The 13,636-nt window shown below is 36.2% G+C and overlaps 1 protein-coding gene across 3 annotated transcripts in view; it reads left to right on the forward strand.

The window, feature by feature from the left end:
- The window catches only part of LOC101889674 (nephrin), a 275,261-nt gene that overhangs the window by 67,072 nt on the left and 194,553 nt on the right, over nucleotides 1-13,636 (forward strand). For all 3 annotated transcript variants that reach the window (XM_011298259.3, XM_020034642.2, XM_011298258.3), the window contains exon 2: nucleotides 4,391-4,744. In XM_011298259.3, the coding sequence (XP_011296561.1) occupies nucleotides 4,391-4,744 (354 nt within the window). The remainder of the gene's footprint in view (nucleotides 1-4,390; nucleotides 4,745-13,636) is intronic.

Here is a 13,636-nt window from a genome sequence, read left to right on the forward strand (position 1 = left end):
CTGGTAGCAACAACTGCCAAACGTGGAGACATCAGCCAGCATCCTCCGTTCGCTCGCTTTGAGCCTCCATTACTGAATATGGTCATCGTCCTGTCGTCGTCGGTGTTAATGGCCGGCATGTGAAAATTTTGCCAAAATAAAATGAAGCGAAATGGACAAAGCAGTGCAAAGCAAAGCGATTCATACAAAAGCTAAAAACGAAACTTTTTCCTCAAACAGCAATACAATGGCCAAGCACATTTTGAGCCACAATGAGCATTTGCTTAATAAATGTGCGGAGGAGCGGTGGCGGAGTGGTGGCCAGTGGCTAGTGGTGGCTGCTGACATCTTTTAAACATTCAACTGAAATTTCCATTCCATTCCCATTTGGATGCATTCGTTTGCTTTGTTTTACTTGTTTTTATATTTTATTTTCAGTTCAGTTCGGTTTGGTTTGGACGTCCCAACATTCGCCATAGAATTCTTAATTAAATTGTATTCGAATAGAAAAATAAATTTCATCCTTTTGACATGACCTGTTCGCTGGATGAAGCGCTGTTCTCGTTGTTGTCGTTGCCTGTATATCACCGTAATTGTCGTAGGTAGGACTGCGAGCCACCGCCACCACCTGTATGTTCGGTGACACGATGTGAGAATCACGTTTGCAGTTTTTACACAACAGCTAAAGTATTTCTAATCTTTTCAATTGGCTTTTATTTAAAAATAAATCGCTGTCAAGCTGTTAGTTCGTGTCCGACCATCCCTCACACGGATAGCTGCTGGATTATTTGACGATTTAAATGTTGAATGAAAAGAAATAAAATGCAAAGTTTAATACGAAAATGTATTGTCACAGCTAGTAAATAGCATGATGCTAAGGTCGTTATCATATTGAAGGTGTGGGTGTGTGTGTGGGTATGTGTGAATGTGACTGACCAATTACTATGAAATAACAAGAAACGTTAGTGAACGGAAGTGAGAAGGACAGTTTTACTGCATATAATGACGATAGAAGTAATATAAAATTGAGAGTTTTGGTAGAATGTAGGAAAGAGAAAGCTTACCACAGATATGATGTCAGGGACAGACTTCATTTTGAATTAGATTTTCTAAAATATATCAAATTTAATATTAATTCAAGATTGGAATGTAATAGAAGCATCTTACAGGCTCTGATTTCAATAAAAGTCCCATGTCAAATGTTCATATGAAAAACCAAAACACTAATGTAGTTTTATAGTATTTTGTAAAACGATACCTGTCTGTATGATTTTTACTATCCGATTTAAAATAAACTCTTTATTATTTATTTTAAGTTTGATTGGGCCAAAAATTATGTAACACCTCGAAATATTGGTTTCTCACATAGGAAAGTAGGCATGGATCTTCCTATCTCACCGATCTAAGTCAAACTAGCTCTGCATGTCCGTACATCAGTCCGTCCGTCTGTCCAAGTTAATTTGTAATTACTCTACAGGTCGCAATTATGGCCCGATCCTCACCAAATTTATTCTGGCTAGAGCCAGAATAGAAGCCTTTACTTTTGAAGAGTATCGCATAATATTTAGAGGTTAAAATGTACCAAAAACTGACAATTTTCCTAATTTTGCAGTTGCTCTACAGGTCGCAATTATAGACCAATCGACGCGGAAGTTAGCATGGGGCTAGAGCTTAGGGCTTCCAATTTTGATGGTCATCGGGTAATATTAAGTGAGTGAAATAAACCATAATATTTATGTTAAATCAAAGTCAAATTCCATTACACCGCGAATATTTTTAATCCCAGCGAAATCATAAATAGACTAACAGGCTAATTCTGACCGTTTCGTAGATGCCGATAGTAGGTTGGAATTGTTATATACAGATTGCAATTATCGTCCGATCCTCAAGAAAATTATCACAATGGTAGGCTCAGAAGGGCTAGGCCTATTGTTTTCAAAGATTTCCGCAATATATTTAGTGGTTAAATTTGGGCCAACAATTAAAAATTTTCCTGGTTTTGCAGCCGTTATAAAGGTCACGAAATCTGGCATGAAGTTAGAGTTTAGGACAGCGGGTAGAATGGACCACAAAAGGCGAAGTTCTGGCTTTTTATGCTGATTTCGTAGACGAATATAGCCAAATATCGCAGACAAACAAATCATATAGATGATTCTAAGTTTGGAGATACAGCGGGGCCTCTTGCTTTTGGAGACGATCGCAAATATTTAGAGATTCAAATGAACCAAAATCAGAAAAAAATTCCTAATCGCACAATTGAAGCCAATCGACACGCCTGAGAAGTGATTTAAGGACAGGGAAGAATTCTATGATTTTGGATGACCATTATATTATATTTAGCTGTAAAATGTACCACTACAACTAACAGCACGCGGAGTGCGTAGATATTGGACAAATGTCCCTGGTCGAAATGCTAAGAATAATATCTTTGCAGTGCTCCATGATATAATTTCAAAAGCGAAATCTTCCAAAATGGATTTGGACAAAAGGGGGCTTCTAACATATTGTAGTGTTGTAGGGTATCACATGGCCGGCCCCGCACGACTACAGCCTTTGCTTATTTGTTTATAATAAATATATGGCAAAATATTTTTCACATGATTGAAAAGCCACACAAAAACACATTTAAATTTTACAAAATAGGCCATGAAAATGTTGGAAATGGTATGAAGCTATGACCTACCTAGTATTCATTGTACCATGAGAATAGCGCCGTGTTCAATAATAAATGGAAAATGTTCAGACTCAGTTTAGAATTTTGATCAGATCACATAATGTTAGGCTATACTTTCTATAAAACCGATTTTCCATAAGAACCCACCAAACCTTATGAAATTAAGAAACTAGAATTTTCCCTTTAATGGTTATTGGGTTTGAGGCTAGATTACGATGTCCAGGTGCAGCTGTAATGTGTAACAGTCAGCTGAAAATGAGCAACTTGGGTTGGCCACCAGAACTCAAGTTATCCCGAAAATATTCTGGAGAGTGTATTAAAGCCTTGGACACGCAAGCATTTTGGCTGCAGACCTTGGACATTCCAACAGGACTCAGCACCGTCGCACTCAACACGCGCCACCCAAGAATGGTTACAAATTGAGGTTCCCCGCTTCATTTCCAGTTCATAATGAACACAAAAATATCCGGATACCAATCCGTTGGGCTATTGTGTCTGTAGTATTTTGACAAGCAAGGTTGGTACTAAAAATGCCAAATTTTCGATTACCTCAAGCAAGCTCTTCGCCGGGAATGGGCCAAAATATCACAGAGCAACATTCGAGCAACGTGTGACGGTTTCAGTGGTCGTTTGAAGGCCATGATTCATGCCAAAGGTGACCAATTCGAATAAATCCAAACTTATTCTAAAATTTGATGCTATTTCCGACATTTTTTGCTTTCGTTCAATGAAATTAAAAAAAAATGTAAAAATTATGGCGTTTGACTTTGTTGCAGTTTTCTTATCTTTCTTATCCTATATATAAATTACAACAACTTTAACAATAACAAAATTTTTGCGACAGAAAATACATTTTAAATCGAAGATATTCAAAATTCAGAAATTTGGACCATTTAAGCTGTACTAAGCTAAATTCGTATTACATTTTTCAAATTTAAAATAATATGTGCTCTGTTCCAGAACCTGCAATAATCTACAATTTTTGCAATGTTCTTCGTAATCATAAAGGGAAATTCGGTTGTCGAATTAAAAACTTGTGCATTCTTGTGTTCTGTTAAGTAAATTATTTGAAAAATACATTGGCCTGTTCCAGAACTGAAAGAATGTAAAAGTTTTTACCACGATAACCAATTTTTCCTTTCATGATATCGAAAAAAATGCAAAACTACTCGATTCATGTACCTTGATATATACATTCACACACAAAGTACGAGTAGGGCAGGTTGACGAAACTTGAATAACATGTCGCTGAACACGACGTTGTGTAATAAAAGGTAGGCCAGTAAGTCCATCTGACAATTGAGTTTGCTATCAAAAGATATATTGTGATTTAAAATTCAAAGATAGTCAAATCACAACAGTGCAAATTGTCAAAAGTAGTCTTTTTGACCGACCATAGGTAGGCCTTGATAACAACAAAGGCGCCATATGAAAAATGTGTACTCAAGTGATTTATATTGTGTACCTTGTAAATTATGAAGCATGCCTTGGTATATACATAATTCAAAAAATAAAAATGTTCTGTTCTCCAAAATCAAAGTCTTATCCAAAATAAAAAATAAATAAAGCATATCGCATGTACACTACGAGGTTTTCCACATGGACCAGAACTGGATGATTTCATGTGATTTTCAAGTGCATTTGTGTAAAACATTATTGTAATACAGATATATATATATTTATGTGTATATGTATACAATTTATTAATTACAATTTTCTCTCTCTCTCTCCTTGCAGTGATATGCCTTGTGGTTGCCATACATTTGCCCGCGTTTTGTCATGCCCAACAGCAAAAATTCCGTGTAACACCTCACGACCTACAAGTGCTTGAAGGAGCGGAAGCTATGTTGCGCTGTGAAGTCTCCAATTTAGCCGGTGCTGTTCAATGGACTAAAGACGGATTTGCTCTGGGGTTTTCGGCGGTAATACCGGGATTCCCACGCTACTCGGTGCTGGGCGACCGTAAACAGGGTGTCTACAATCTGAGAATATCGAATGCCTCAACCTCAGATGATGCCGAATACCAGTGCCAAGTTGGCCCAGCACGCTTGAATTCAGCGATACGAGCGAATGCTAAGCTCATTGTCATCTGTAAGTATTGTGCGCCCTCCCTCCTTCCATAGATTTTAATTAATTGCATCTGATGGATGCATTTCATTTGATTGCCGAGCACCGGCAATTCGCCCACTAATGCCATTACACTTAGAGTTGATACGAACAGTGTTTTTGTTGTTCTCGCTTTTGCTGTTGCTGTCGTCGTTGCATGCATCCTTTCTTCCATTCTTGCCTTTGCTTCCATCATATCTGTGCCTGATCCAAATGCCCATTCGTTTGGCTGTTTCCTCTTGATTTAGTTTAAATGTTCGTCGAAATTTTAGTCGAATTAAAATCGCAAACTGATGCTATCGAACGAACGAGCGAGCGAGCGAACACTTTGTTATCCTCTGAATAATGTAGCGTGTTGTCATTATTGTGTGTCCTTATATTGTGCCGATCGATGCAAAGCGTTCAACTTTATGAAATGAAATGTAATCAAATTGATTGGATGAGTTTATGGCTGTTTTGCCCGTTATTGTTGGTGGCGTAGGTGTTGTTGCTTTTGCATTTCCGTATTTCCGCCCGCTCCAAAAAGAGAAGAAGAAGTAGAACAGCGAACCTAGAAACATGTACTAAAATAGGTCAAATCACACGATTTGGATGGTGATGAAGCAAAGGACGAAAATTATCATCGCAATGAACATGATGAACATGATGATGATGATAATGCTGCAGCTAGTGGTGGTGGTGGTGGCGGGCAGGGCTGTGTTGGCAGATGAATTTGTGTTTTATGGCAAATAATTTAATTGAAAATTCTCATGCAGACAATTTGATAAGAATTGAATACTGAAAATTCCATTTATTGCAAATTCAATTATTGACAGCTCCATATGGCCGGGTCAATTGGTGGCCGAACGACAGAATGGTTTGAACGATTGGTTTATTGGTCGACCTTTGTTAGGCCACAAAAACACTTGAATTTATTTAATTTACAATTACAAACACGTGTGTGGCAAATATTTAACAGTGCAAATTAACAATGTTTTATACATATGTATGTGTGTAGGTGCATTGTTATTGACATTATGAGAATGAAATTGAAGAATTATACCAAAGCGATACAGATCTCTACCTCAATGTAATTATGATGAAATTTGAAGATTTTCCTATTCAGAGCGCAAAAACTCGCGTCTTCGGACAATTCTCTGGATTCTTCATCATCATCTACTATTTGATATACCCTCTTTATTATAGAAAATATTAGAAGCAGACCTTCGGAAAACTCGCTGAAGTTCGAGTAGAGTGAAGCACGCTCGAAATCGAACAAAAGCTCTCTTGGGAGAATAAACAACAAAACGAACAAAACTCTATGTTTTGGTTTCCCTCAAATAAGAGCGAACATGCTTTGCTCATTTTACAGAGGGAGCAAAATTCGTTCGAAAACGAGCGGATTCTACTCTTGCCGAACTACAACATAAAAACTTCGTCGCTACTAGACGCCTCGCTTCTTGATTTTGCACAGATCACCTCCTCACTCTATTTCGAGCGTTTCGACTCCCACTCATATTTTTCAAGCAAGATTGACTTGGTAGATAAAAAGATCCATAAAAAGCATCTATTCTTAAAGAAATATCGCTCATAAGATTCACTTCCGAGTGAAAACGAGCAAACCGTTTAGATTTTCTAAATTGATGTTGCCACATTCGCCCGCGGCAGGTTAAATGATTAGATTTTGCATAGTCTATGGACAGGTCAGATTTGGAGATAGGCTATATTGCCCCCGTGTTTTATAGTCAGCATATAGTCGGTATTTGTAACGAATTTTTAGAAATCGGTTCTTTCCCTTGTGTCAGAACATTGTTCATATAGGCATTGTCCTCATAAAATAGATATTCAGTGTCCCCATAATTTAAACCCTATTTTTCAGAGAAGTGATTAAAATTTTATATTTCATGTTCGCAATAGATACAAACTACTGTGGCAGGTAATTGTCTGCATAGGCCTCCGTTCTTATAGCTCTATAAAACGGTATGGAGTTATTATTTTGAAACGTTTCCCAGCAAAAAAATAACGCCTTCTGCATTACCAATTGTAAAGGTAATTGTCCTAGAGTTTTTATACCCTACACCACATAGTGGTAAGGGTATTATGTCTTTGTGCATTTGTTTGTAACAGGGAGAAAGAAGCAAGATAGACCCATAATTAATTTTATGGATCTTCACTCACTTTTTGAGTCTATTTATGCATGTCAGTCCGTCCGTCCTTGTGAACAACATGCATGTCGCATTTATTATCCGATTGAGATGAACTTTTACAAACGATGTTTGTTTGACCCAAGGACGAGCTCTATTGAAATTGGTGATAATCGGATCAGATTTAGATGTAGCTCCATATATCTTCAACCGATTTCGGGTAAATTGTGCACCAAATTGCTAATATAAGTCCAAATAACCTGTATTTTCGTACATCCCACCGAATTCAGCCTAGAAGTAAATCAAATTTGGAGAATATCGATTTAGGTATACCTATAGTTCCCATATATATGTTTTATCCCATTTGGGGTTTAAAGTCCCTTCCAGATTAGGATATAGCTCCCATATATAACTTTATCCGACATCAGGTTTATTGTGCATCAAATGGTTAATATCAGGCCAAATTTTGGCAATTGTGCCTGAATGCATCCTATAAACCAGTATTTCAAAGTTGGTGTAAATCGGTTCAGATAAAGCTATAGCTCCCATATATATGTTTTATACGACTTGGTCCTTCACAAGCGTTACACAACAATGCTCTTTGGTACAAAATATCAGATACACCTCCGAAATAAGTGTATCAAATTTTGTCAAGATCGGTTCAGTTTTGGATATAGGTCCCATATATATCCTCAACCGATTTCGTGTTAATTGTGCACCAAATGGCCAAAATCAGTCCAAATTACCTAAATGTTGGTATATCCGGCCGAATTCAGGCTAGAAGCAAGTACATTAAATTCGGAAAAAATCGGTTCAGGTATAGGTATCTGCTACCAATGATATTTGGTACCAGATATCTTATAAAGCTCGCAATTACCCTTTCCAAATTTTATCTTAATATGCATAGCAGTATTGGCCCCGCCCGACTTTTGACTTTTCCTTACTGGTTTCTTATGAAAATTCAAAGCAAAATGGCTCATTTTCATCATTACCAAGTAATGAGTAACGTGGATGTTGATGTAGATATGTGGGCCTTAAACCAAACCTTTTAACTAAAAAATCAGAAAATTCCAGGTTCAAAAAAAGTGAAAACGTAGAATTTTAAATTAAAGCAAAACACTTGTCGACTTTTAGATGATAAAAACTTCTGTTTTCTTTATCCTGTAGAAATAATGGACAGTATGTTGATTTGTAAGTAGCTACTACCATCAGTTTTTAAAAGGGATTTTCTGGATATGAACTATTTTCACCCAGTGAAATAAAATATAATTAGTTCAGAATGAAATATCATATTTTCTGCTTCATGTGAAGCAGTCCATATAGAAACATGAAAGATAGATTCTGCTCCTAATATTTCAAGAAGTTGTAGCTTGGATTTCTAAATTTTCTTTATAAATATAATTTTAAACGTAAAAAAGTTTTTACTATTTTTTGTGTCGGAAAAAAATTCAAGGTAATTTATAACCTATAGCTTCAAAAATAAAAAAGTAAGTACAAAAGGAGCTAAGTTCGGCCAGACCGAACTTTTGGTACCTTCCACCATTTAGAAGGAATTTAAAAATTGCAATAATTCTTTACCAAAAAATGCCGCTTAAATGGGAACCTTTATTTGGGACCTATACGAAGACGTGGGCCTGCATGCGCAAGTTTTTGTCCTACGTTCCATACCATGGTGGAGGGTATAAAACAGTTTTAGCAATTCCTTCACTACGCACATCCGAAGAGCCTTGCAAAAACATGATCAAGATGCGAAATACTCTACTGTGCCGTTGTTATGTTCTTGACTTTTTTTCGCCAAAAAGATATAGTCTGAAGCCACTTGAACTCATAATATAATTACTACTTAGGAATACACATATCTTATACTTATATTTAAGTACAAAAAAAGAAATCACAAGTCGGATGAAAAATCACTTTGTTGAATTTCCTAGACATTTCTGCACAAAGATTTTGCTGACAAACTGTATGTTTGAGCCTGTACCAATTTTGGCACGACCAATGACCGTTGAATCCCAGAAATGGCATTCAGTTTGTTTATCACTTCCAAGGATTCGAGGCCGGGCAAACATGTCAGCTTGATATTCCCCAAACAAACCCTTTTTAATTACATTTCTTAACATTTTTGTTAGCGGATAATCTTTTGTTTTTCACAACCGTTTCGGGTAAATAATAAACAACGAGAATAAACAATAATAATGTTTAACATAATAAAATCAACATCTTTAACATATGGCAATCTAATTGAAAATTTAAATGCCTCCAACAATGCGTTTCCCTCGACTGCGATTCGTTGCTCGCAGAAAAGAAACCCCATTTGCCACGGCGAGAAGGGTCTGAGTCGAGCAACGGCAACCAGTCGGTGGGTCGGTCGGTCGGTTGGTCATGGTTTTAGCTGTTGTTGTTGTACTTTTGCATCTTTGATTTCCTCATTTCGTTTGTTTCGTTTCATTCTTTGTTTTATGAAAATGGTCAAATTTCCTTTTGCAAACAACATCAGGAAATTGACCCAAAAACACACAAACACACATAGCAAACGAACAGACATGCACACTTTTATGTGGAAGATTGCTGCAAAAAAAAAAAAAAAAAAAAAAAGAGCGAGAGAAAACTGGAATATAAAAGGGCCGTGGGTTGTTGGAAAGGAGGTGGGGTAGAGAGCAGTGGTGGAGCGGTTTGCAAGAACATGTTAAAGAAGAACAACACACCGACCCGATGCTTACTTTGTTTTGCCAATAAAAAGCAAAAACGAAAAGAAAAATAAACGAGAATAAACGAATATTTAAGCGAAAAAAGTTAAGGAGAACAAACGACAATGTGGATGAGCGAAACAAAATGCAATAAATGTAAAGCAATAAAAAAACATAAATATGACTTAAGGGTAAAATTTAACAACTATCCCCAGTGCCCCGCAAATTTAATCGTCATTCGTCGAAAATCTTCATAAACGCTTTCTGCTATTCTTGACGTGATGTTGCTCCCTGGAAGACGGGTCCCTTTTACTGGTCGCAAAGACCGAACATTTGATACAGCCACTAAAAACAGCAACAATTTCCATTACATCACTGGCATTTTATAATCTGTGATTTGACATTTTTTCTAAAAAAAAAAAAGGATTTTCTCCAAAGACATTATTCGTACCTCGAAAGAGGGAAGTCTACCAACATTGAACCCTTTACGGCCTCATTACAAATTTACGTGACGCGAGAGTTTACCCGAATGAGGTTCCACTGCACATAGCTAAATAAACTAATATCTATTTACAATAACTTATTTTCTGTTACAACAACCACTTCAAAGTGAATACCGTGGGCTATGTGCAATGCATATGTGTGTGTGTGGTGTGTTTATCGTTTGGAAAGGTATGTTTGTATTTAGTGGTAAAAAACGGCAATGTTTGCACCATCAACAACAAGAAATTAAAAACACTTCCGGTGATAAATGTGCAAATATTTTGATGCACATGAGAGTAAACTGTTCGTTGTGTTTTTAATTTGAGAACCGTGAAACTCATGTTTTAGAATAATTTTTGATTTTTAGCAAATTACAAACAATTCCTAAAAATTATATAAATTGAAAATTCTGTTTAAAGTTAGTATCGTGTTGATTTTTTGTTCTGCGTCTATTCATATCCCGAAAACGATTTTTCGGAATTGTGGATTACTATGTACGTGAATGTAAATACAAATTAAAATAGCAAACACTTCAACTGTTTGACCGCTGAATAACACGCATATTTCTAAATATATAAAAATTTCTGTAAAGTTGAATTCAATTTCAAATACCAAAGGGAGAAATTAAATATTTAAAGTGTATTTTACAAATGTTTATTCCGATTTAGAGTTTTGTGCTTTTGGGAAAAATGTACTAGGTTTTTTTTATTAAACTGTCGATTAAATATTTTAAAAACACCCTTGGACACAAACAATGAATAACTTCCTTTATCTCTAGTAGGGAATATCAGATTTGTTCCAAGCTTGGTTTGTCGTAATACAATTTTTTTTATTGGAGATAGACTATATAGGTCTATTTCTTCTACTACCTCCACAAAAAGAGTTGTAAATTTTACAAAATAAATAAATAAATAAAACAAGTAAAAAAGCAGTAAATTCGGAAGGGCCAAACTTTGAATGCCATCTACCATTTGGAACGAATTTGGCAATTTTCAAAAATAGACAACTTTTGTTATAAGCCATTACAACATTCAAACCTGAAAAACTTGAAAAAAATCCGCTGAATAATGTAGCTAAAATCATCAAAAAGCCGAATATAGGGAGATGCTGATATTTGGGGCCTATACGAATGTCCGGACCTGTATAGAGAATTTTCTTTCATAGACTGTAGTTCCCATGACGAATTCTAAGTACGAAATTTGAAACATGCCCCCTGAATAGTTTCGCTAAAATCATCTAAATACCGAATTTTAGAAAGTACCGTTATATGGAGGCTATACGAAGGCGTGGGCCTGCGTACGCAATTTTATGTCACAGGCTATAGTATCCATTACGAATTCTAGGTACGAAATTTGAAACAACTCCGTTTAACTCCGATATCGTGAACCTATATAGACAATAATCTTCCAGGGGGAAAAGTACTCAGAAAGAACTCCTTGTATGGGTTTTCAGGTAATTCCATTGGAAAATGTGACTAAAATCATTAAAATACTGAATATCGACGTAGTACCGTTGTATGGGGTCTATACAATATAGTAGATCTATATAAACTATTCTCTTCCAGAGGGTAAAGTACTCAGAAAGAACTCCTTGTGTAGTTTTTCAGAGAATTGCATTGAAAAATTTGGCTAAAATCATCAAAATACCGGATACCGATATCGAGTTGTGGGAACAAATCTGAAATTTTAATTTATACTTTTCGCTGTCGAAGTAGCGGGTACTTCCTACCAATAGATTTGAAAAGGACTCCAAGGAACTCTCATTTCCAATTGAAAAATCGATAGAAATAAAAGCTAGATTTTGTGAGGGGAGATGTTCTGGGATCGAACAGTATTATTATTGTTCACAAGGAAGTACCTATCCAAGAATAAATTTTAGACTCCACTCCAGCTCACTGGAAAGCACAAAAAATTTAAGTCGTGGCAATGACTCGAAAATTTGTCATAACAGATTTCTCTAACTAAGTTCCTGGATCAAAAACCATATAATATAGATAATTTTGATTAGAGCTGTAAAAAGGGAAATTCTTAGGATGAGTCCCAAAGCACTCCAAAAGCCAAAGTTATGCGATGTTTCAGACATTTTGTACGAAAATTATGGGGATCTTCCCGCAGATGGGCAATATAATCCACTCCGACTTGGAATTGTGTAAATAGTGTATTTAATTTATTTAAATTTAAAATTCTGTTTTTAAGAAATCCTCTTGTAACAGCACAGATTCTTGGCTTAAAGTTTATTTGCTGGGAGTACAAAAAACATTTACATACAAAGAATTGGCATGGCTTCTTGTTGAATATATATGTATTTCTTTTTTTTTTTTTTTGTTTTAAGTAAGTTGTGGGAAGTTGTTATATTGTCAAATATTTTATGGAACTGTAACTTTATCACAAATACCTCAACAGCATGCATGCATGTGTATGCAAAGTAGACGACGTTCACACGGATACAATATTTACCTCATACACAAACAATATTGAACAAAAAGTTTTCATTCCTGGCAATTTGAACAGAAAAAGAAACTCTTTTTCCAGACAATAACATTTTTGCAACTGGTGTAGCAGCCACGTATTACGTGTTATTCTCGTGTGTGTGTGTGTGTATTTGTGTATGGGTGTGTGTGTGTGTTTGTGTGGATATCTGTGCTAAATAGAATATGTGAGTGTTCCTGTGGTGATCGTTATATGGACCCGACAAATTCCCACCGCCTCCGCCACATATCCAATAACAAGTTGTCGAGTTGTCGCCGACAATGAAATGCAATAAAAAGAAAATTTAATACCATTGTTATGTGGCACTTTTTGAAATTCAATTCGAGTTGCAACAGGAGTACTACGTAGCATCCATCCAGCTGCTGTTGCTGTTGCCGCCGCTGCAGCAGCAGTACAAATTCAATCGCAATGCTTGTTGTTAGTCGTATTGCTAGCTGGCAGCAGTCATCGGCTTTATTTAATTCTAAAAAGGACCAATCGCAATATTCGATTTCAATTCAACGCCACCAATGCCGCAAAACTGCCATCCTAATGTGCTCTTCGAACATTTCAGCGATGGTGACAGCAATGCCGGCATTTGTTGTCACCTAAGCGTCTGTCATGTGTTCGTGCTTATGCTCATACTCGTGTTGGTGGTAGTGTGTTGGTGTTGATAACTTTGCAACCAGCACTTGCATGACTGGGCTTCCATGTCATAGATAAATCTTATGATTTTTGGGAGGTTAATAAAATTTAATTGTTAATTGTACAATTTGTCCTCCATTCCGAGAACGTATGTTTTGAGTTGAGTAAAGTAAGTTATGTTATTTTAGACTTTCTAATATGTTGTGACACTGAAGATGACAATTTCAATTTTATTTTTCTATATTGGCAATAAGAAGAATGTCCCATAAATGATAGCATTCACTCGCTGCTCCAACTGAAACAATGGTCCAATTTTAATCCCCCGGAATCTGAGGAATACAATACGAAAATAGATCCACACACATCTGTCGAGGACAAAACCAGAATAGGCCTAGCCATAGATCGTATTTGGAAGCACTTCAACTGGTCAAATTTGGGATGTCGCATTATAAACTATTTTATTTTTTGACG

This window comes from Musca domestica, unplaced genomic scaffold (genome assembly GCF_030504385.1).
Source record: "Musca domestica strain aabys unplaced genomic scaffold, Musca_domestica.polishedcontigs.V.1.1 31, whole genome shotgun sequence".
In the NCBI taxonomy this organism is placed as follows: Eukaryota; Metazoa; Arthropoda; class Insecta; order Diptera; family Muscidae; genus Musca; species Musca domestica.